This window comes from Triturus cristatus, chromosome 12 (genome assembly GCF_964204655.1).
Source record: "Triturus cristatus chromosome 12, aTriCri1.1, whole genome shotgun sequence".
NCBI classification, from domain to species: Eukaryota; Metazoa; Chordata; class Amphibia; order Caudata; family Salamandridae; genus Triturus; species Triturus cristatus.
Genome location: NC_140595.1, coordinates 100,584,282 through 100,607,653, shown reverse-complemented (window position 1 = coordinate 100,607,653; position 23,372 = coordinate 100,584,282). Strand labels below are relative to the sequence as shown.

General features: G+C 50.4%; 1 protein-coding gene across 2 annotated transcripts in view; it reads left to right on the top strand.

The window, feature by feature from the left end:
* The window catches only part of RPRD2 (regulation of nuclear pre-mRNA domain containing 2), a 338,434-nt gene that overhangs the window by 308,838 nt on the left and 6,224 nt on the right, over positions 1–23,372 (top strand). For both annotated transcript variants that reach the window (XM_085638713.1, XM_085638714.1), the window contains 2 exons: positions 490–927; positions 2,644–2,841. In XM_085638713.1, coding sequence (XP_085494839.1) covers positions 490–927; positions 2,644–2,841 — 636 coding nt within the window. The remainder of the gene's footprint in view (positions 1–489; positions 928–2,643; positions 2,842–23,372) is intronic.

Genomic DNA, 23,372 nt, shown 5'->3' with positions numbered 1-23,372 from the left:
TATTCATTGTTATTTCCTTATAAACAGTATTTTACCAAAACCAGGATGCCGGAGTTATATTTACACAGTATGTTAAAATCACACTGAAGAGTTTGTGTATAAAGCAATTGTTCCATGTAATCTATCAGGCAGTAATACTTGTTTTTCCATGATAATTTATTGTTCTGTGGTAACCATCTCTAATTTTACCATACCACTTTACTAATGTATGTGGATCTAAATTTATTAATACAGTTAACATGTTATTGAACTGCATTTATTTTCACAGCCATGAGTGCGAGAATCCATTCAATAGGGGGAAATGTTTCATGTTTATGAAGCTGCATGTTTGTTGAATTGCGGTTAACTGAAAGAAGGCAGCTCGACAGATTCAAGAATTAATAGAGAGTTATGGAAAGATTTAAAATATTGTTTATCATTAGGCTGTCACCTGAAATTTTTATTGACCAATTACCTTTAATTCTTATTTTCTCTTTTTGCTGTGGATAGTGGAGGACGGTATGAAAGAGAAAGAGGTAGTTCCTGCATCACCTCCTGGAAGAAATAGCATTTTCTTAAATGCGATGCCAACTACGGCTGTTGACGCTCCTCCGCTACCTTTGAGTATTCATCTTGAAACGCTGCCTCCTCCGAGCCCTCCTTCAAGTCCTCCTCCGAGTCCTCCACCGAGTCCGCCGCCTGAGAGCCCACCTCCTTCACCTACAGAATGTATGATGACTCCACCGCCTCCTGTACCAAGTCCTCCCACCCCTCCTATCCCAGCTCCTCCGCCTTCTATCATACCAGCTCCTGTCATTCCTGGTAGGAGTTTCAGTTCCACAATGGTGTCCCCCTCTCCATCCGTTCCTTTACCAAATTTGGCAAATGTCGACTTAGCAAAGATCAGCTCCATTCTCAGCAGTTTAACTTCTGTGATGAAACATACAGGTCAGTAGCCAGTCTCATAAATCCTGCTTTGATGTACTTTTCTAGAAGTCACTTTTTCCCCTGGGTGCTTTGATTTGGGGACTTTTCCGTTGTTGCCTTGCCCAGGCTCCTTTGTGTTTGACATGAGGCCTGTTGGAGTTATCCTAAGCAAGTGACTGGTGCTCATGTAAAGCACTCTGTTACCTGATATCTTCGGGTCTTGTTTGCACTATATAAAACTCTTAAAATAAAATAAGTGAGTACTAATGACCTACAAATGTGTGAGATGGGCTCACAAAATTAATATCACATTTTGTTCTTGCAAGAATTGTGAAGCCAACCCAGTATTTTGAAATTATGTTGCTTAAGACTCCGCATCCCTAATACTAAAGAAAGCGTGAAACGGGAAATGAGGCAAGAAATCCATTGAAAAGTATTATGAAACTTATGTTTATAATAAAGGTTGTGCTACTTAGTGAGAGTCCAACTTTTTAAAGAAAACTAAAATTGAGAGTAGCCAATATTGACTTTAATGTTGAGGCCTAGTTGGTCATTATCCCCACAGGTATGAAGGTGTTATCCCTGGAATCCAAGCTAGGTTTTTAAAGAAGAAATATAGCATGTTTTCCTTAAATGATCGCTTTAGAGATCTTTTCGGCATTAGGGAGGGTACATTGGTCAGCACAGTCATAATTATTTACCTAGATGGCCATTGTTGCCATTTATTGTATAATTTTGTAAAAAAAAAAAAAAAGATTGCTAAATTTAAATGTTGTTGAAAACTGGTGCATGTGGACCAGTGACATTTAATCCTCTGAACTTCATAATAATGCAGATTTTTAAGTGTGTGAATTGAGTGCATAATATACATTGATAAGATGCAGATTTTGTCCTTTTTATTGGAAGATTAAGAATGTGGCTTTACTCAAAGGTGGTATTTTGGCACAAAGTTTGACCTCCCATCATTTTCTCCTGTTGGTTCCTCCATTGATTAGTAAGCCTTGAAGCAAGTAGGAAAGATATATTAGGTTGAATCCTTAAATTATCGAAAATTAAACTTTTTAATTAAATTAATGTGGAGCCTGAACTCTGCCAAGTAAGTCATAGTCCTTTGGAATATTTCCTATTCCCATTTAAGCAGAGTATATTTTAAACCTCACTTGTTTGCAACATCCCTGATATCTCTACTTCATCTCAGACTGCATTCCTAACTGAGCGTTTGTCAAGTGTGTCCAACGATGGTCCATACCAGATATTGAGGACAACCATTGAAATGTTGGATTACTTCCATTTAGACACTTGTATGTCAATGTATTGAATGTGGATGTGCTTTTAACTGGCTGTGCTGCTCATGAACTGAAGTGGAACACCTGTAGTAGAATAATATTACTATTTGTAGAATGTATTCTCAAATGTGTAGATTTTGGTACTGTTAGTATGGTACGTTGTTGCTCAAGTAATTGGTCACAACAATAAATTGAAACACTATTGGATTACTATGGAAAACTCTTGAAAGCAGGAATAACGTTTGCAACGGAAGACACAGGTTTGTGAGTTAAAGTGGATCTTTATACTTGAATATGATTCGGATTTCACCATTTCTAAAAGAGTTAATGTTCTGCTGCAATTTCCACTATCATGCATTCTTCCTTCTTTTTTTTGTTTCCGTTTTTTGGTCACAAGCTATTTAATTAAGTAGTCTGGCAATTTCCACAAATTAATGTTTTTCGTTTGTAGTGGTGAGTCCAGCATCGAGACCGTCACCTGGAACACCAACAACACCCACAGCCAGTGGTCCTAAGAATGCTGCCCAAGTCAGTAGCCCAGCTACCCAAATTCCACTTGGAAACCTACTCTCTAAAGTCGAGATTACCCCAGAAGGAATTAGGTCTGCTCTCTCCAAGACCCCGGCTATTGTTCCTTCAGGTTTGCAAGGTACAGTGTTTGGATCTCAAATAAGCATGCATATCTGGGTTTACTGTGTCATTAGACATTTATTTAAAACTTCAAGAATTGTTATAGTAATTTTTAATTTTAAGGTTCTTTTAGATGAAACTGGTGACTGTCAGTCTGCATGTGCAGCAACCTGGATGCTTACCAATATTTGTCCCTTCCGGGACTTTCCAATGAGGCTTGCGTTCTGATTGCCAATCGTCTTGCCTTGTGTACGCTGACAATCTAGCTATTTACTCCAGAGAGGCATTCCGTCGCCAGTAGATTTGGATATGGACAATTGGGTATACACCTTCAGTTCACTGCCTGACTTCCATCTTTCTTTTGTTGCACCAGAGTCTTCGAAGGCAAAACCAAGGTCATGGTTAACCTCTTTCACCTTGGTCAATAATTGTTCAAACATAGCGATTATATCTGAAAGAGACTATTAGTTATGGATTTCTCACCTTAGAATTACCCCAAGGTGTCTTGACTGGATCCGTAGAATTTTTTTCTTCAGCAGTACCCCTGCACCTTGGTAGGTGGGGTTGTCATTGGCATCGTGGTCGCTGGAATGATATTGCAGTATCTACTTAAGACGCCGCCCCTGCTCTCTTATATCAGTTCTTTCTTTTCCTGTGCCAGCCAGCGCAGATCCAGAGAGAGCGATGCCTCGAGTCACTTTTTGACTCTATTTTTGCAACTTTTGTTGACTTTTTTTTTTCGAGTCTTTAGACTCCTGGTGCACAGGGATGTCATCTCGGCGGACCGGCTTCAAGCCTTGTGGCTCCTGCCACAAGCTGATGTCGGTGAGAGACTCCCATCTTGTGTGCCTCTGATGCCTGGAGCTTGACCATGACCCGAAGTCGTGCTCTGTCTGCCGGGTCATGGCCCAGAAGTCTTTGCGGGAGCGGTCTCGAAAGCTTCTGGAGGCCCAGCCGTCGGCCCTGCGCCGATCGAGATCCCGGTCGAGAGGGAAGTCGCGGGACCGGTCGCGGAGCCATCACTCCTCATCGAAGTCTTCGTCTTTGGGTAAGTCGAAGCACAAAAAGAAGGCGAAGAAGCACCGTCGCTCTTTGCGTTCTCCCCGTCCATTGGCCGAAGCGTGATGCGTATGGTAGTCGTCCAGCTCTGCCCGCGGATCCTGTTGGGTCAGTTCCAAGCCTCCCTCACTTCCCGTGAGCCGGAGCGAACCCTGCTCAACTTCATAGTTTTTACGATGCCCTTCACTCTATTTTTGGGCATCCCAACTCCGCCAGCGCACCTTTGGGCCCCGCAGACTTGGCTGTAGGTTCTAGGCCTTTGATGCCGGTGGCTTCGGCACCGCAGGGCCCCCAGGGATCCAGGCCTGGATCCGGATCGGCGTCAGTCGACCTTGTGACGCCTCCGGCGCTGAATCCAGTGGCGACACCTTCTCCCCCTCTGACGCCAGTTGTGTCACTGGAAGACGTAGACCCTAGCCTCCCCCTCTATGTGGACACAGCCGGACTGACATCGCCCAATGTCTGGACCGGTGCCGACTGGTACTTTTGTACCCCTGTTTTCCCCTGGTGTTCCCTATCGCCCTGAGTGGCTACCAGAGGAGGGTGAGGAGGACTGGGAAGGGTCTGTGGACCCTTTGGCAGACCAGTTAGATGAACCGGACTGGAGAGAGGAGTTGGGTCAGGGCTAACCTCCTGACCGAGGTGCTTCAACTGGCAGCGGCCTCTTCGGAGCCCCTGCTCCCGTTCAATGAGGCCCTACGGGTCTAAGCCCAACACGGGCTCCTGTGGATAGAATGATTGCCCGACGCCACCGCCCGGCCAACCCCATTTTCCTCTCCCAACACCCCACCCCGAGAGCTTGATGGTCCAAGCCTCGACTTCCAAGGGCGCATTCCCTACCGCACCACCTAAGGGAATCCAAGAAGCTGGACCACCTTGGAAAGAGGTTTTCTTCCTCCAGCTTAGGATTGCTGTCGGTGAACACCGCATGTCTCTTGGGCTGTTAATCCCACTCCGTGTGGGACACGGTTGCGCAGGTGTTGCCACAGTGCCTGGAGGAGGCCTGGGCTGTGCTCTCCCGTGCAGTTGCTGATGTGGAGATGTGGGCTGGACACCGGTGACTCGCTGGGCAGGATGATTTCAACCTCAGCAGCCCTGAGATGTTACATCTGGCTGAGGTCCACTGGCTTTCAGGTGATATCCAAGCTCCCCTTTTGGACATGCCCTTTCATGGCCGTCGTTTGTTTGGCGAAAAAGGAGACAATGCGCCCGAGCACTTTAAGGACTCCATGGCTACGGCCAAGTCCTGGGCCTCGCTTCCACCTCTAGCCCTGCGCAGTCTGCTTTTCGCCCCTTTCGTGGCTACGGAATGGGTGCCCCGCCACGTTCCGCCCAGAGCCACAGGCATGCGCAAGCTGTCCAGTCTCTGCGTGGCTGGGGACATGGGACCCACCTCTGTGGGCTTGGGGGCCAGCGGGTGGGCCAGTCGACCAGCGCCCCCTCTGCAGCAGCCTCTAAGCCCTCCTAGTCCGACATTTCAGGGCCACCATTCTCCAGTGGACGGCAGGATTTGCCGTCCCCTCCCCCACTGGCTCAACATCTCGTTGGACAGGTAGGTTTTGCAGATAACCCAAAGGGGCTACTCCCTCCCCATCAAGACTACCCCTCCATCCATGCCACCTCAATTCCATCGCATGTCGAAGGATCACTTGGCCCTTCTCCAACAGGAAGTTACTGCTCTCTTAGCGAAGGGAGCCATCAAGCGAGTTACTGCCCCAGAAGTAGTTTGTCGTGGTTATTCCCACTACTTTCTGTTGCCCTGAAGGACAAGGGCCTACGTCCCATCTTGGATCTCAGGAACGTCAACCACTTCCTCTGGAACGAGAAGTTCAAAATGTTGACATTGGCTCAGGTCCTGTCTGCCCTCGACCCTGGAGACTGGATGGTAGCGTTGGACTTGCGTGATGCTTATTTTCACATACCCGTCCTGCCGGCTCACAGACGTTACCTACGGTACACGGTAGGCCACGAGCACTTTCAGTTTACCGTGCTCCCATTTGGCCTTACCAGCGCCCCTCATGTGTTCACAAAAGTGTTGGCGGTGATCGCTGCTGATCTGCGCAGATCAGGGGTTCCAGTCTTCCCCCATCTAGACGACTGGCTGTTTAAGGCGGGCTTCCCCCAGGCTGTCGTCTCCCACCTCCAGACTACAGTCGACCTCCTGCATTCGCTGGGGTTTACCATCAATATGCCGAAGTCGCACCTGATTCCCTCTCAAAAGCTCCTTTTCATCGGAGCGGTTCTGGACACAGCGCAGTTTCGGGCTTATCCTCCCAAGCAGCGAGTCCGAGACATTCGGGCTGACATTACGATCTTCCAGCCTCTATCCCGGGTTTCGGTAAGAATGACCCTGAGGCTACTGGGCCCCATGGCCTCCTGCATCCTGATGGTGGACTATGCCAGGTGGCATATGCGGGCTCTGAAGTGGGACCTGAAGTTCCTGTGGGCACAGCACCAGGGGAATCTTTCAGATTGTGTCCAGATCTCAGGGCACTGCATGACAATTGCAGTGGTGGCTAACAAACCAGATCAACCTTCTGGAGCTTCGAGCGATTAGTCTTGCACTGAAGGCATCCCTTCTGTCTGTCAAAGGGAGAGTAGTGCAGGTGTTCACAGACAACACCACTGCCATGTGGTACTGCAACAAACAAGGCGGGGTAGGGTCGTGGACCCTATGTCAGGAGGCATTTCGTCTCTGGAAATGGCTGGAATATCGGGGCATGTCCCTGGTGGGTCAACACCTGGCAGGTTCTCTGAACGCCAGGGCGGACCAACTCAGCCGCCGGTGCATGATGCATCACAAATTAAGTCTTCACTCGGAGGTGGTTCAAGGTCTCTTTTAGCTGTAGGGAGAGCCTTGGTTAGATCTATTCGCCACCGAAGAGAACCTGCAATGTCAGCAATTCGTTGGAATTTCCAAGGCGGCATCCTAACCTGTTCACCCTCTACCTCCTTGCGTGGAGATTGAGTGGCAACAGTTGACAGCTTTCGACCTTCCTCCTGAAGTCTGTAATGTTATCTTGGCAGCCAGGCGTCCTTCCACCAAAACGGTATATGCCTGTAGATGGAACAAGTTTGTGGCATGGTGCGCAGCAAAGGCTGTGGATCCCCTTTCTGCCTCCTTTCAGAGTTTCCCCTCTTTCTTCTTTCTTTGGCCCAACAGGGCTCTGCTCTGGGCATTCTCAAAGGCTATCTTTCGGCCATTTTGGCCTTTCTTAGGCTTTCTGACCAGTCCTCTCTTTTCAAGTCCTCTATTGTAAATCGCTTCTTTAAGGGCATTACTCACTTGTTTCTTCCAATTCCTTTTGTAATGCCCCAGTGGGACTTAAACATGGTTCTGACCTATCTTATGTGCGCTCCTTTCGAGCCGCTACATATCTGTCCTCTCAGACTTCTCACACTTAAAACTGCCTTTTTGGTTGTCATCTCTGCGCGCAGGGTGAGTGCGCTTCGGGCTCTTTCTCCCAAACCTTTCTTTTCTGGCTGTTCATCCGGCAAAGTTGTCCTTCGCACTAGGCCATCTTTACTTCCCAAAGTGGTTACCTCTTTCACCATGGGACAGACCATCACTTTGCCCACCTTCCTTCTGCCCGCATCCTTCTAAAGAGGAAGAGAGGCTTCACCTTCTGGATCCAAAACGTGCGCTTTCATTCCATCTGGATCGAATAAAATAATTCTGGGTGTATGACCAGCTCTTTGTTGGCTATGTGGGCACCAAGAAAAGTCGGGCTTTGCAAAAACTGACCATATCTTGATGGGTCATTCTTTGCATCAAAATCTATTCCTTAGCGAAAAAGGAGCCTCCAGTGGGGTTGCGCGCCCATTCCACCAGGACAACGGCAGCCACTACTACTTTGGGATGTGGAGTCCCCCTTCATATCATCTGCCAGGCAGCTACGTGGGCTTCATTGCACACGTTTACTAAACACTACTGCCTGGACGGCCAAATCCGGAGAGACGGCTTCTTTGGCCGTTCAGTTCTCCAGGACTTTCTGGTGTGAACTTAGTTCGCAGACCCACCTCCGTGGGTCTGCATTGCTGGGGTATCTATTCTAAGGTGAGGAATCCATAACTAATAGTCTCTTTCAGATGAACAAGTTACTTACCTTTCGGAACAATATATCTGTAAGACGTATATTAGTTATGGCTTCCTCACCGCCCCACCCATCCTCCCCGTTCTGCAAACTGACTTCTAGGGTAAGGGACTCCCTTTCAGGGCCCTAGTTTGGTGCACCAGTGGTCAGTGTCTTGCATGGCTCTGCGCTTCTGGCGTGCAATGTTGTGTAAAAAACTGATTACCGCGCGCAGGGTCGGCATTTAAGTAGATACTGCTACGTCATACCGGCGCCCACAAGGCCAACGACTAATGCGGAGTCGACCAACGCCACCTACCGACGCGCAGGGGTACTGCTGAAGATTTGTTTTTACGGATCCAGTCTGACGCCTGGGGGTAATTCTAAGGTGAGGAATCCATAACTAATATGTGGCTTACAGATATATCATTACCGAAGGTAAGTAACTTCACGTAGGTCCATGTAAGTCTTGTAAATACAAGCATCAATGGATTCATGTTCCTCATCTAGGTCACCTTCTTTTTAACATTGTCTGCTGCGGAGTATGCAGTCTACACCTTTTAAATGCTATGATCCATTTAGTCACACCTAGTTGCAGCCACTTCATCCAGGGTTGTTGGTCTCAACAAACAGGATTGAAATGAGTGTTTAGTCTTTATTTTAGTTTTTCTGTCCTGCTTCAGCCCCCTCCGGCCTTCCCAAAATGGAGATCTCTGCCAATTTGGATGGTGTCACTACAGGAAGTCGTATGTATTCAGAGATGTCACACCACTTTAGAGCTGTGGGTAGGCTCTGCTTAGGAACTCACAGGCTGAGAGGTCAGTGTGGTGATGAAGACTTAAGACTTCAGCATGGACGGCCTAGCCTAACGCTTCTTCTTCCTTGTAGATAGAAGTAAAACAAAAGGCACCTTTTGTTGATACCCCAAAGCACTTTCTAGTATGGTCTGTTAAGTACATTCTACTTCCTATTGCATGGATTGGGGAAAAGTGTTGTAGTAGCCAGATCAGTTGTGGAATGAGCTTCGGTTGGGTCCAGTGTATCTTAGATTAGTGTGCAGATCTGATAGAGACTACTAGCCGCATTCCTGAACGTAAGAATTATCCCCAGGCGTGAGACTGGACACGAAAAACGTTCTTTGCCCCAGCATCTCTGCGCGCCGGGGGCGGGGGGGGGGGGGGGGGGGCGGTACCACGTGACTCCGCCCTGACGTCTTCCACGGGTATGGTCACATAAGCCCCACCCTGGCGTCCTGACATCAGTTTCCTTCTTTTACACGTACAACGCGGATCCGGATCGTGTCCCTGTCCTGTTTTCAGGCCTTCTTTTCACGCTTTTGCGTGGGGGGGGGGGGGGGGGGGGGGGAGCAGTGTGCGAATGCCTTCAGGCTTTAAAGCATGCTCGTCTTGCGCGCGTCAGATGTCGGTGATGGACCCTCATCCTATTTGTATGTGGTGTTTGGGCGAGACCCATGATTCCACAGACTGCGACGCTTGCCAGCATCTGAAGCCTTAGTCCCGGCAGGAGCGCCGGATGAAGCTCCTCTCAGCCCGGTTGTCCATGTCAGGGTTGTCCCTGCGTCTGTCCCCTGTGGAAGGGTCGCAGAATCGCCGCTTCCGATTTCGGCATCGCCCGTCACCGAGGCCCCTAGGGCGTCGCTCACCCATCGGTAAGTCTCTTAGCTTGTCTCCGAGGCCTGGTCCCCGCTCTGCGGAGGGCGCGGGCTCTCCGCAGGACATGCGGCCTCAATCGCTGCCACCCTACCCACCGTATCCTGGCGCCGGGGCGACTAGGGCCCAAATGGAGGCCTATGCTGCGGCTCTGCAGGCTTCCTTGGCCCCTCCTCCTCCTGGGATGTCCGCGGATCCCTTGTCACGTGTGGGGCCTTCCGCGACGTCGCCGACTGCTTCGGCTTCAGGCTCTGGAGATGTGGTGTCGTCTGGGTGCAGCCCTACGGGGTTCCCCTCTTCGGGCCACGGCACCTCTGCCTCGCCGCAAAACCCCGAGGGGGTCCATGTGGAGTTGCGGGGACTCACGGCTCGCCCCCAAGTCCTCCGCGGACTTCTGGGCAGGCGGCGGTCTTGCCAGAAGCCGAGCTGACGCCGTTCAGGCACCGACGGCTGTCGACCCTGGCGGTGCTGCGGGTGCTGGCTAGGGTCCGGGTGTGTCCCCGGGTCCCACTCGTCTCTCCATGTGGGCGGCTGCTTCGTCGGAGGTCGAGTCGGCGCCCTTTCGCCGCCCTGGAGCAGGCCCCGCTCCATTCTCCCAGGGTGCAAGTGGTGGACGAGGTCATCCCGGCGTCCTCTCCGGCGCCAGTCGACCTCACGCCGGCACCTGTGGCGAACTCCATGGCGTCGGGTTGTCGACTCTTCCCCGGAGGTTCGTCAGCTTTTTGTCTCTTCTTCCCCGGAGATGGGCCGCCGCGTCGTTGCTTTTTACCCGGTGTCTTCCAGGGAGGGCTCCTTGCCGTCCCCGCGGCCACAGCCTTCCCCAGAGGCACCTCAGGTCCCCCACTCGTCCGTCAGTCTTCCACCATTCTGGGCTGGCCTTTTTGTTCCTCCAGCTGGATTCGGGGATGGCTGGCTTAGTTTACAGCCGTCGCCAACGGAGGAATTGCTTTCCCCCCAACGTGGCCCTACGGAAGCATGTGCGGCTTTTGCCTGGGCCATTTCCATGGCCGCTGGCATTTTGCACATGGGCGACCCTGCCACCCCATTTCCTCTGGACCATTTGCTGGAGGTTCTCCATCAGAGCTCTGGTGGACGGGAGCTACTTCTTCCCTTCGAAGCTTCGCTTCATAATTCTCTTCTGGGGGCGTCCTGCCACGGGGGATCCGGTGCCCCAGTCGCTCCACCACCGTCCTGTTCCGCACGACCCAGTCTGCCTTGCTTTCTACCCTTCTACTCAGGCCCCTCTTCTGCAGACTGCTTTTCCTTCCTTACCTTTGGTGTTATTTCCCCCGTCACGGGAGGCCCGATGGTTAGATTCCTCGGGGCGGAACCTCTTCGCTTCTTCTAGTGCTGCTTTGCGAGCGCTCAACGCGCTTTGTGTGTTGACCAGTGCTTCTTCCAGCTTGTGGGATTCCATGGAGTCCCTTCTGCCTCTCCAGAAGGTGTTCACGCTGATCTGCGACGCCATGTGATGGATAACCGGGAGTTGGCCGCGTTATTCTTTGTTCAGCCCTCGATGTTTCTGATACTCTCGGCCGTACAATGGCGAGTTCAGTAGCTCTCCGTCGCCATGCTTGGCAGAGGGATAGCGTTTTCCCTGAGAATGACCTGCCCTTTGACGGGGTGCTTTTATTTAACACCCATGCAGTTGCTGCCATTCAGCGGCTCCTTGCGGGGCTCCGTCATCCTCCCCCTTTGTAACTTTGCTTCGGGTCCTTAAATTGACCCCTTTGGGCTGTTGGCTGCTGGTACAGCCCCTTTGGATTTTGTGGTTCTTTGGTTGTGGTCCACCCATATGTGTCCTCGGGTTGAGCCTTCGGTGTGTTTTTTATCTGAAAGAGACACGTTCGTGATAGATTCCTTACCTTAGAATATCCCCAGGCATCAGACTGGATCTGGAAAGTTTCGCTTAGCAGTACCCCTGCGCGTCAGTAGGTGGCGTTGTGCAGCTCCACGTCCGTCGCAGTCATCGTAAGCGCCGAGATGACGTCACGGAGACTACTTGGGCTCCACCCTTGCGCGGTGACGTCAGTTCTTTCTTTTTCCGTGCCAGCAAGCGCAGATACGGATTGAGCACTTACCTTAGTCACTTTTTGACTACTATTTTGAGACATTTTGTCTCCCCTCTTTCTCCTGAGGTGCTCCAGATGGCGCCTACTTCGTCGGAGACGTTGCTTGCCTTCAATGACGCCCTTACCGATGTCCTCTTGGGCACTTGGTCGGGGCCAGCCATGGGGGCCCAGTGGATAAAAACGTCGCAAGGCGCCAACGACCGGCACCCGGTGACCTCGCCTTCTTGACTACTCACCCTACGCCCGAGAGCCTGGTCATTCAGGCCTCGACGTCGCAGAGTGCTTTTCCTACGGTCCCGCCAGATGAGAACTGTAAATGGCTGGACCAGTTTGGGAACCGGTTGTTCTCTTCGGCCAGCTTGGTGCTGCGGTCGGTGGACACCACCTGCTTGTTGTGCCGCTACTCCCACGTGTAGTGGGATGCCATTGCTCAGGTGTTGCCTCTGTGTCCTGAGGAGGTACAGACTGTCCTTTCTCAGGCAATTGCAGAGGGTAAGGATGCGGCTAAGTTCACCATTCGATGTGGGTTGGACACCGTTGACTCATTGGGCAGGGCGATTTCTACAACTGTGGCGTTGCGACGTCACGCCTGGTTGCATTCAACTGGGTTTTCGCCTGATGTCCAGAGCTCCCTCATGGACATGCCCTTTGATGGCACCTGCCTGTTTGGTGACAAGGATGACAGTGCCCTGGAGCGCTTTAACGATTCGCGAGCTACAGCCAAGTCCTTGGGCTTTTCTACTACGAGTTCGGCCTCTCCTGGTATTCGTTCCTTTCGTGGTCAAGGTAGAGGCAGTCAGGCGCGCCCGTCCCCTAAGCCTGGGCAGAACCAGCCCCAGTGCGGCCGGGGTCGCAGTTTTCGCAGGGGCGAGTTGGGGGAGCCAGCGTGTGGGTCCGTCCACCTCCACCCCCGCTACTTCCGCCCCCAAACCTTCCTAATCTCAGCTTTGGGGAGCACCCTACGCCGGTGGGTGGCAGGATCCGCCACCACCTCCCTCAATGGCGTGAGATTACATCAGACAGATGGGTGCTACAGATAATCTGCCACGGTTACTCCCTTCCCTTTCAGTCCTCCCCTCCTGCCATGCCACCTCGGTGCCACCGCATGTCGGGGGATCAATTGGCTCTTCTCCAACAGGGAGTCATGGCCCTCTTGGCGAAGGGAGCCAACGAGTGCGTTCCCGGGCTGGAAGTAGGGAGTGGTTGTTGTTCCCACTTCTTTCTGGTCCCAAAGAAGGACAAAGGGGGCCTGCACCCCATCTTGGACCTCCGGAACGTCGATCACTTCCTCCGGAAGGAGAAGTTCAGAATGCTGACTCTGGCTCAGGTCCTGGCTTCCCTTGACCCTGGAGACTGGATGGTAGCGTTGGACTTGCAGGACGCATATTTTCACATCCCCGTCCTGCTGGCCCTCAGGCGTTTCCTGCGGTTCACGGTAGGCCAGGAGCATTTACAGTTTGCTGTGCTTCCCTTAGGCCTTACTAGCGCCCCTCGGGTGTTCACAAAAGTGATGGCGGTGGTTGAAGCTTGTCTGCGCAGGTCGGGTGTGTCAGTCTTCCCCTACCTCGACGACTGGTTGTTGAAGGCGAGCTCGCCCCAGGCAGTCGTCCACCACCTTCAGACTACGGCCGACCACCTGCATTTGCTGGGGTTCTCCATCAACGTGCCAAAGTCACACCTGAGTCCCTCTCAGAGGCTCCCCTTCATCTGGGCGGTTCTGGATTCGACACTGTTTCGGGTTTATCCTCCCGAGCATTGAGTCCGGGATATTCAGGCTATGATTCCGACCATTCAGCCTCTGTCCTGGGTTTCTGTCAGGGTGACCCTCCGGCTCCTGGGCCTGATGGCCTCCTGCATCCTCCTAGTGCCACATGCCAGATGGCATATGCGGGCTCTGCAGTGGGACCTGAAGTTCCAGTGGGCGCAGCATCAGGGCAACCTGTCCGATCATGTCCAGATCTCGGAGGGCACTGCACGACAATTGCAGTGGAGGCTCTCGAATCGCGATTGGATCAATGGCAGATCCCTCTCCCTTCCCCAACCGGAGCACACAGTGGTGACTGATACGTCCCTCCTGGGATGGGGTGGCCACTTTGGAGAGGCGGAGATCAGAGGACTCTGGTCTACGGCGGAGTCCTGGCTCCATATCAATCTGTTGGAGCTTCGGGCGATCCGTCTGGCACTGAAGGCATTCCTTCCCTCTGTCCGGGGAAGTGTGGTGCAGGTGTTCATGGACAACACCACCGTCATGTGGTATTGCAACAAGTAGGGCGGGGTGGGGTGGGGTCCTGGACCCTATTTCAGGAGGCTCTGCGCCTCTGGACATGGCTGGGACATCAAGGCATCACCTTGGTCGTTCAACACCTGGCAGGTTCTCTGAACGCCAGGGCGGACGAACTCAGCTGCCGGTACTTGATGGATCATGAATGGCGTCTGCACTCATACGTGGTGCAAGGTCTCTTTCAGCAGTGAGGAGAGCCTTGGTTAGATCTATTCGCCACCGAAGAGAATGCACAATGTCATCAGTTCTGCATGTTGAAATTTCCAAGGCGGCACTCGCTCGGCGACGCTTTTCGTTGCGAGTGGAGTTGTGGTCTGTTGTACGCCTTTCCGCCTACACCACTTCTGCCCAGGGGGCTGAAGATCAGGCGCGATCGGGCCCAAGTCATCCTTGTGGCTCCGGATTGGGCACGAAGATGCAGGTATCCCGAGCTACTCAGCAGAACGATCGATTCCCCCGATCCTCCCAAAGAGGCAGTGGATCTTATGTCGCAACAGCAGGGGACGGTCCTCCACCCGAACCTGTCCAGTCTCCACCTCCATGCGTGGAGATTGAGCGGCGACAGTTGACTGCTTTCGATCTTCCTCCCGAGGTCTGTGATGTCATCTTGGCAGCCAGGCGTCCCTCCACTAAAACGGTATACGCCTGTCGGTTGAACAAATTTGTGGCATGGTGCACACCGAAGGCTGTGGATCCTCTTTCTGCCCCTCTTTCGGAAATTCTTCTGTTCCTGCTTTCCTTGGCCCGGCAGGGCTCTGCTCTGGGCACTCATAAAAGTTATCTTTCTGCCATCTCCGCCTTTCTCCGGCTTCCTGATCAGTCTTCTCTTTTTAAGTCTCGGGTTGTTAACCGTTTCCTTAAAGGCATTACACACACGTTTCCTCCCGTGCCGTTCATCATGCCTTAATGGGACTTGAATCTTGTTTTGACATAACTGATGTGCGCTCCTTTCGAGCCCCTTCATACCTGTCCTCTGTTTCTTCTCACTCTCAAGACTGCTTTCCTGGTCGCTATCACCTCTGCCAGAAGAGTGAGTGAGCTCCAGGCTATTTCTTCCAAACCTCCTTCCTTTCATCCGGACAAGGTGGTGGTAATGACCCGTCCTTCTTTTTTGCCAAAGGTGGTAACGCCCTTCCACATCGGGCAGACCATCACTTTGCCTACCTTCTTTCCGCATCCTTCGAGGGCGGAAGAGAGGCTCCACCGTCTGGACCCGAAACGTGCGCTCGCATTCTATCTGCAGCGTACACAGCAGTTCCGGGTGGATGACCAGCTCTTTGTTGGCTACGTGGGTGCCAAAAAAGGTCAGGCTGTGCGCAAACGGACCATCTCTTGGTGGGTAGTTCTGTGCATCAAAGCCTGTTACTCCTTGGCTAAGAAGGAGCCTCCTGTGGGGCTGTGTGCCCATTCTACCAGGGCGACTGCAGCCAGTACTGCCATGGGACGTGGCGTCCCCTTGCAGGACATTTGTCAGGCAGCTACGAGGGCCTCGCTGTACACGTTTACCTAGCACTACTGCCTTGACAGTCCAGTCAGGAGGGACGGCTTCTTTGACCGTTCCGTGCTCCGACTTTCTGCTGTAATCTTGTTTGCAGACCCACCACCGGGGTTGGTATTGCTGGGGTATCTATTCTAAGGTAAGGAATCTATCACTAACGTGTCTCTTTCAGATGCACAAGTTACTACTTGTGTAACGATATATCTGCAAGAGACATTAGTTAGTGATAGATTCCTTACCGCCCCACCCGTCCTCCCCGTTCTGCGAACTGGTTACTAGGGTTAAGGTCATCCCTCTTAGGGCCCTAGTTTTCTGCACCAATGGTCAGCATCGTGCATGGCTCTGCGTTCCTGGTGCGGAAAGTCGTGTACAGAACTGATGTCAGCACGCATGGGTGGCACCTAAGTACTCTCCGTGGCGTCATCTCTGCGCTTAAGACGCCAGTGATGGACGCGGAGCCGCACGACGCCACCTACTGACGCGCAGGGGTACTGCTAAGCAAAACTTTCCGGATCCAGTCTGACGCCTGGGGATATTCTAAGGTAAGGAATCTATCACTAACTAATGTCTCTCACAGATGTATTGTTACACAAGTAGTAACTTGTGCGATTGGCTTATTGTCAAGCTGTCTGTGGTTCTATCTGCAGATCCTTTTTGTTCTGTCCTTTGCTGCAGGGTTTTTTTTTCCCCTAAGAGGTGTTCCCATGTTTTCTTGGGACGTATCATACCCTACCTTTATGTTCTGGTACTCTGCTGCTGGTTTTTCCCTAATAGGTGTTCCCATGTTTTAGTGGAACTTATCATACCCTATGTGGGCTACTTGTAACTATTGAATAGCTCTGTCTTGCGCTGGGGAGGTATGGTTGCCCCTTTTTCGGGTTCCCTGCCATCTTGGCATCACTGTATACTGCTGGTGCGGTCTCTTGTATCTTGTCCTGGTGCAGCTTACGCTGATCCGGGTTCTGTCATTCTCGGTGTTCATTTCATCGCTTGACATGCTGTCTATGGTGTTGTGTTGTGGCGTTTCCGCCTCCCTGTCCGGTGTTTCGGCCTGGTCCTCTGTCTGGTGTTCCAGGGGGGCTGGGTTTCTCCTGGCTTTCCTATGTTCTGGTTGACAGCTTGGTCCGTCCTCTGTGTCTTCCTCTTTTTCTCTACTGGCTGGATCCATTTCTCTTCATGGGTCGGTGTGTGAATATTGTACGATCCTCCTTTGGGGCTTCTTCTGCATTTCCTGGCCTCTGCCCTCTGCTTGCGCCTGGCTTGGTCTGGGTCCCCTGCTCCATGGTGCTGTCTGTTGTCGGCTGTGCATGCCTGCTTGTGCTGGCCCACTGCCGTGGCCCTTGCTGTGCTACCTTGTGCCCCTGCCTCTTGTTCTGCTGGGGCTTTGCGCACCTGTGCCTTTCTTCTTATGCCTGCATTCCTTGGCCGTGGAGCTGTTCCTGCCTCGCCTGCTTCCTTGAGACTGATACCTGTTCGGCTGTCCTCTGTCGCTGTGTGTTTTCCTGCGGCAGGCTCTGCCTCCGGTTCTGCCTCTTCTCCCTGGAGTTGGAGTCGTTCTTTCCTCCTCGGTGCTCCTCTGCGGCTGTCTGTCCCTACGAGGGTTTGTGGCCATTGTACCTTGCATGGGCTTGGGGTCTCCTGGTCTTCCCTTCGCCTTGCTGGGGCCCTGTGTTTCTTCCTACTGGGGCAGTTCTCTCACAGGCCCTCCTACCCTTTGGGTATTGCTTGGGTATCTACTCTACGTTAAGGAATCTGCGGCTAGTAGTCTCTATCAGATGTACAAGTTACTTACCTTCGGTAACAATGTATCTGGTAGAGACGATTCTAGCTGCAGATTCCTCACGGCCCGCCCTTCCTTCCCCGTTCTGCGAGGACCTTTCCTGTGGTTTTCTGGACTCTCCTCCCTTCGGGTGGCTGTTCTCCTGTGGGTGTCCGCATCGCTCTGGTCGGACAGGATACTTTGTTCTGCTCGATTGTTCCACCCCTTCCCTTATGATACATGGTCGGTTGGTTCATGTGTGCTTCTGCATCCCTCCATCCTGCTTTTTCTCCAGTGTAGGGGCCTGCTTTTACTCTTCTCCGTTTTTACTTGCTTGGGGATTTTGCTTCTTTGCAATCCTCGGAGTTGTTTGTGTTTGTGTTTTTTTTTTTTTTTTTTTTTTATTGCCTGTACCTCTGCCTTTTTGCTCCTTTCAGGGGATACAGCCCTCCTTGGTGGTGTCGTCTGGGGGTGAATTGCTGTTCCTCCTTTGTTCCGGGCTTGTTTCCCTTTACTGTTGAGGATTGTGATTAAAGTCTCTCTCCCGCTCTCTCTCTCTTCTGCTATGCCAGTTTTAGGTCGAGCCAAGAACAGCACATGCGCTGTTGCTCGACTTTTAGTAAGGGGATTTTCAAAGTGCTGCCAGCCGCTGGCCTCAAGCCTGCGTGCATGTGCGCGTGAACGCGTGCAGCCGCCATCTGTCTTTTCTCCGTCAGGGTAATGTTCCCTGTCTGTCTCTCATTCTCTGTTTAGACATCTCTGCCTTGCTGTATTCGTCTCTTGCACTTTCCTTCTTTTTCCAGGTCTCTTACTCTTAAGCAGTATGTGGTCATCTCTCGCACTCTTGGTCTTTGGCTCTATCTTCCTGTCTCTCACTCTTTCTTCTCGCCTTCGTTTCTCTTCTGAGGCTTTGGATTTCTGCATCTTGCGCGCTCTTTGCATCTCTTTTGGACTCTCTCTCTTACTTTTGTTTGCACTGCCGGTCTCCTCCCCTCTTTGTCTCTCGCCCACTCTCTTTCGCTCTTACTGTCTGTCTGTCCCTGCTTCTCGCCATGGGGCTCCCCCAGCCAGTCTCTGATTGTCTTAGCAGCAATTAAACCGGTAACTGGTAGTTTTTACGCGGTTTGATCACCCTGCTGTACTCTCCGCATCATTGATGACGTAATGATTACACCACTGAACACAACACTTAACAAATAGTTTTAAATTGTTTTAACCCCTGTGTATAACTGCATGTTTGTAACCTCGACAAATTTTGGCACACACTGTGACTTGCAGTATCTGAAGGAAAATGATTCATTGCTGCCGCATAATATTTGTGTAAAACTTTTGCTAGCATACTAGCCTACTATTCACATTTTACTCTTTAAACCATATGCTATGTTACTCTACTGGGTAGCTGTATAACACAGCAGCTGGCTATTACTTTGCCTCCGTGCGTTTTCTGAAAACATTTGACTACTTGCGATTCTCTAGAGCAGGTTCTCCGTTGGGCATTTGTTTCTGAACCACACTGGTGTGGGTGTGTGATTTGAAGGGTGTGTGTTTTGAAAGGCGTGTGTTGTTTTTAAAGAGGGATTTCCTGAAGGGACGAGAGACGAGTGGGTCTTACAAAACATGTATTTGTAAAGAGCACAAATCAACCCTTGGGGTTTTTTGGCGCAGGCTACACGTGTATGGTTATCCATCTCAGTGGTACTAATTTTATCGACCTCTGAAGGATGAAAGGCTGAGTGGACCCATCGAGATTAAAATCTGTGATCATGATCAGTTCAGCAAGCTAGCATACTTAATTAGACCATCCATTCTAGTCTGTCTGATAAGTGTACAGTTTATCGTCTCTTCATGGTAGTTTGCAGTAACGATTTAGGTCTTGAGCCGCGCTGCCTGACCTGTGTCAGGTCTGGTAGTGTTGCCGCTTAGGAGTAAAATATCTTGTGCCCTTAAAAACAACCTGTGATTGTATGTCAACCTTCCTAGTTCAATGTGTGTGGGTCTTCTGGGGAGTAATATGTCCGATCAAGGTACCAACCGAAATATCCCATCTATAGTACTAGTTTCCCAGTCACTTGTAGAAAGCCTGTCCCTTTCTTGCACTGCTTCCGCTGCTAATGGGTGCAACCTCCCTGTGAGGTTATGGCTGATGTTTCCCTGCCCTATGTTCAATAGAGATCTCCGAGACCCACATACCGGTAGTTCCCATGTTTACCCTGTTCCATCGGAGTTCGGCGCTCTGTTTCCTGGCCTCCCTAGGTATTGTTGTTCGTGTTTTTTTTTTTTTTGCCAAATCTCTCCAGATGTACACACTGTTGGCTAAAAAGAGGAGAAAGCCTGGTTACAGCCAGCGATGGCTGCTTTGAGAGGCACCTGGTTTCTTTCATCTCCTCCTGGTGATTTACAGTATTTTCTCTTGAGCTGTGATAAGGCTGTGACTGACTAGTTTATTGCCACGCATTTGCCTGTTCTTTCCCCAACCTGTGTAATCCGTGCTTGGGTATGCCCCAAACTTGCACAAAACAAGCATTGGCATAGCCAATAGGTCTTGCCTTTGGGACCTTATAAGTGTTTAGCCATGCAACAGTTGATGTTGTTGCACCACGGATATTGTACTGCATAACCAAATACTTATAAGGTTCCAAAGGCAAGACCTATTGTCTATGCCAATGCTTGTTTCACATGCTACTGCCTCCTGGGAGACTGTCGCCTTAGCTTGCGACGGTGTTCCTCAGAGCGGTGCTCTGCTCTTTCGCTGCTATGGCTTTCACCGCTATGGTTTTTGGTACCTTAGTGCTTGGCACTTTCCAACTGGTGCTGTTCCTTACCTTTCATTTCTCTTTTCTGTTTCTTTGATTTTTCGCACACTGTTCCCATACTCTCCACGGTTTTGTTTGTGATGGCTCCACGTTATGGCGCGGAAAAGTTCTCTGAAGAGAACTGATGTCCGCGCGCCAGGGTGGGGCTTATGTGACCTCGCTGACGTCACGCCCGCGGACGACGTCAAGGCGGAGTCGCGTGGTACCGCCCCCTGGTGCGCAGCGATGCTGGGGCAAAGAAAGTTTTCCGGGTCCAGTCTCACGCCTGGGGATAATTCAACGTTAAGGAATCTGCAGTTAGAATCGTCTCTACCAGATACATTGTTACCGAAGGTAAGTAACTTGTACTTTTCTTGGTGTGGGTGGGTGGGTGTGCGGTCTAAAAAGTTTGCTTAGCAGCATGTATTCATGTGTTACACTTGTTTAATATAAGGATTTGAAGTGCAAAGACAAGACTACAACCAGCATGTTGAAACCAGTCTATAGTTGCATGATGGGACACAGTTGGGAACAGCCAGGGCTTTGCCTTCTGAATTCCTGATGATTGTTTACAACCTCTTTGGAAGTGTGTCCCGGTACTTGTATATCTGGTCTTAGGCTACCACCACTAAGTAGTGTTTTTTTTTTTTCCTTAATTATTTTTATCATAAATCATGCAGGGAGGGGATAAAATGGTGTGAAATTAAATGCTGCTGTGCCACAGTTGATCTGAGGTTTCTCTTATGTGTCTATTACATGAGTTTCAATTGTAAGATGGATCCCTTCCCATTAACAGCCCGGTGTATAATACAGATTGCAGCATAGCAGGCTATCCAACCAGGCTCGGATAAGGCAGCACTTGACTGTCGAGCCATGGGCTCATCCATGGTCCTGCGTTACCATGTATGGCTTAATACCTCTGAATTGTCTACCAAATTCCAGGCCACACAGTTGGGTTTGTCATTTGATGGCATAAAATTGTTTGGAAACTAATCCAATTCAGCCCTTGAGCTTTGCCGAGTGCCTGCGAGATCCCTAGACCTATAACTTCTCCAAAGCACTACAAACAGTATTGCACGTTTCAGGGCTTCGCAAGTGGCTTCATCTTCAAGCATTGACAGTACTCTCCACCTCCAAAACAAACCTGGAATCCATGCTTCTAACAATACTAAAGTTGTGCAAAATGGAGAGCATTGCCAGTGAACAGTCACCCATCGCTTCTTCCTATGCCAAACGAGGAAGCAACTTTAGTTCCATCTAGTCTGCAGTGGAGAACCCGTGGGAGGTTGGATGTCTTCCCTTCTAAAGGGCTTTAAGACCATAAATTTGGGCAGTGGGTCAAATTGTAGAAAGTGGGTATGCTGTACCTTTTCAGCAGACTCCGCCTCAGATTCCTCTTCCCTATCCTTGTCAGAAGAGACCAGGTCCTACATATCTTACAGCACATGGTTGCAGTCTTCCTACAGCATTGGAAGTGGAGTTGGTGCTGGAGCAGCAAATTGGGCTAATCTCTGTACTCCCTGTGTCCCAGGAAGGTTGGCATTCTTCGTCCAATCCTAGATCTCAAGGTCTTGAACCTTTCATGCCACAGGGAGAATTTAAAGATTCTGCCCATAGATTAGCTTTCGATGCTGGAAGCAGGAAACTGGATTGTGTCCCTAGACTTATAGGACACCTATTTCCACGTACTTATTCTGCAGTTGCTCAGTAAATACCTTCTATTTGTGGTTGGCTCCAATCAATAGCAATTTGTGGTCCTTCCTTTGGACTAACATCCGCACCCCTAACAATTACAAAAGTGATGGCACTGGTGGGCGTCCTCTCAAATCTGAGTCTTCGGAGATGGTGTTCACCCTTACTAGTTGACATCAGCCTTGTTCAACCTTTTTTCTTTTTTTTTCTTTTTTCTGTTCTCAATTCATTTAGCCAAACCTTGCATATATCCTTCTCAGTGCACTCTTGTTTTTAAGAGCACTACTGGGCACAACATTTCTCTGAGTTGTGTTCCCCCTCCGTCCCCCGTCCTCCCCCGGCCCCTCAAGCCCCCTCCCTCAGCTCAGAGGATCTGGGACATTCAGCATATGAATCAGATGTTTTGTGAAGGCGCCTCGATTTCAGTCCTGAGGGTGTTAAGTCTGCTGGAAGGAATAGCTTCTTGCATCCTTCTGATCATGCATGCACACTGGAACTTTAGGCTCGCTAGAGGTTCCTCCACAGGCAGTGTTTCCAGGATCAATCTGTCTAACCCTATTGTGATCCCCTGGGACACTGCGGCTGATCTTCTCTGGTGTGTTGTATGGGAGAACCTTGTGGCAGGGATGTCCTTTCAAGCCCACCGGGTTTGGGCACGATTGTAATTGATGCCTCTAATCTAGACTGGGGTGCTCATCTGGAGGCCCTAGAGATTATAGGCTGGTCTCTGGAAAAACAGATTCTCCAACAAAGAATAAAGGAAGAATGTTTTCATCAATCTGACGACTAACTTGATTTATTTGGGAGGCAGTACACGGATGTGGTTTATATTCGACTGTTGACTTTTATGTGCGATTTTTGGATACAAAATTTGGACGAATAATAATGCATATCAATATTTGAGTGCAGAGCCAATTATGTTGTATGTGCTTTGGGTTTTCCCAATTAGTGGGACCGTAGGAAGGTCACGTTCCCGGCTCATTGCACCATGCCTTTGTTCTAATTGTTGCACACAAGACTGACTGGGGCAAGTGTCTAGCGCCCTGACCTTTAGCCCCTTTTTTATGTGTCTAGATTGACAACAAATTGGGTGCAAGGGAGTCTCAGCTTCTCTGTCAAAAGTATTACAACTTTGGTCACGGACTCTTAAAAGTTAGGAATGATAATGAATGCAAAAGCACTACTGTATTCACCAGGAAATAAATGCTGGTTCAAAGGACCAACTCCCTATTTGTCACTCATTGTTCTTAGATTTTTTGAAAGACTTGACACATTTCTTTCCTTCTACTCCTATTGTCATGCTGTAGTGGGGGCCATATCTTAGTTTTGACATTTTTGATGGGGTCTCAGTTTGAGACCCTCCAAAGCTGTCAAGGCTCTTAACTTTCAAAACTGATTTTCCAGTGTGCCCTCCTTTTACTTGTTTTTTCATCCACAAGACTGGCTTAGCTTTGATGGAAGGAGGTATGGTGCAGTGTCTTACCACAGGCCAGGCTCAGCACACTACATGCACTGATTAGCCAAATGCCTAGGGAGCAGAGATTGACTGCTGGCAGGGTGGAGGCCAAGTGCAGTATCCAACCCCAATTGGGCACCCGAGTTTTGGCACAGGCCTGGCTGCAGGATTCGAAAAATAAGTGCATCATAGTAAAGT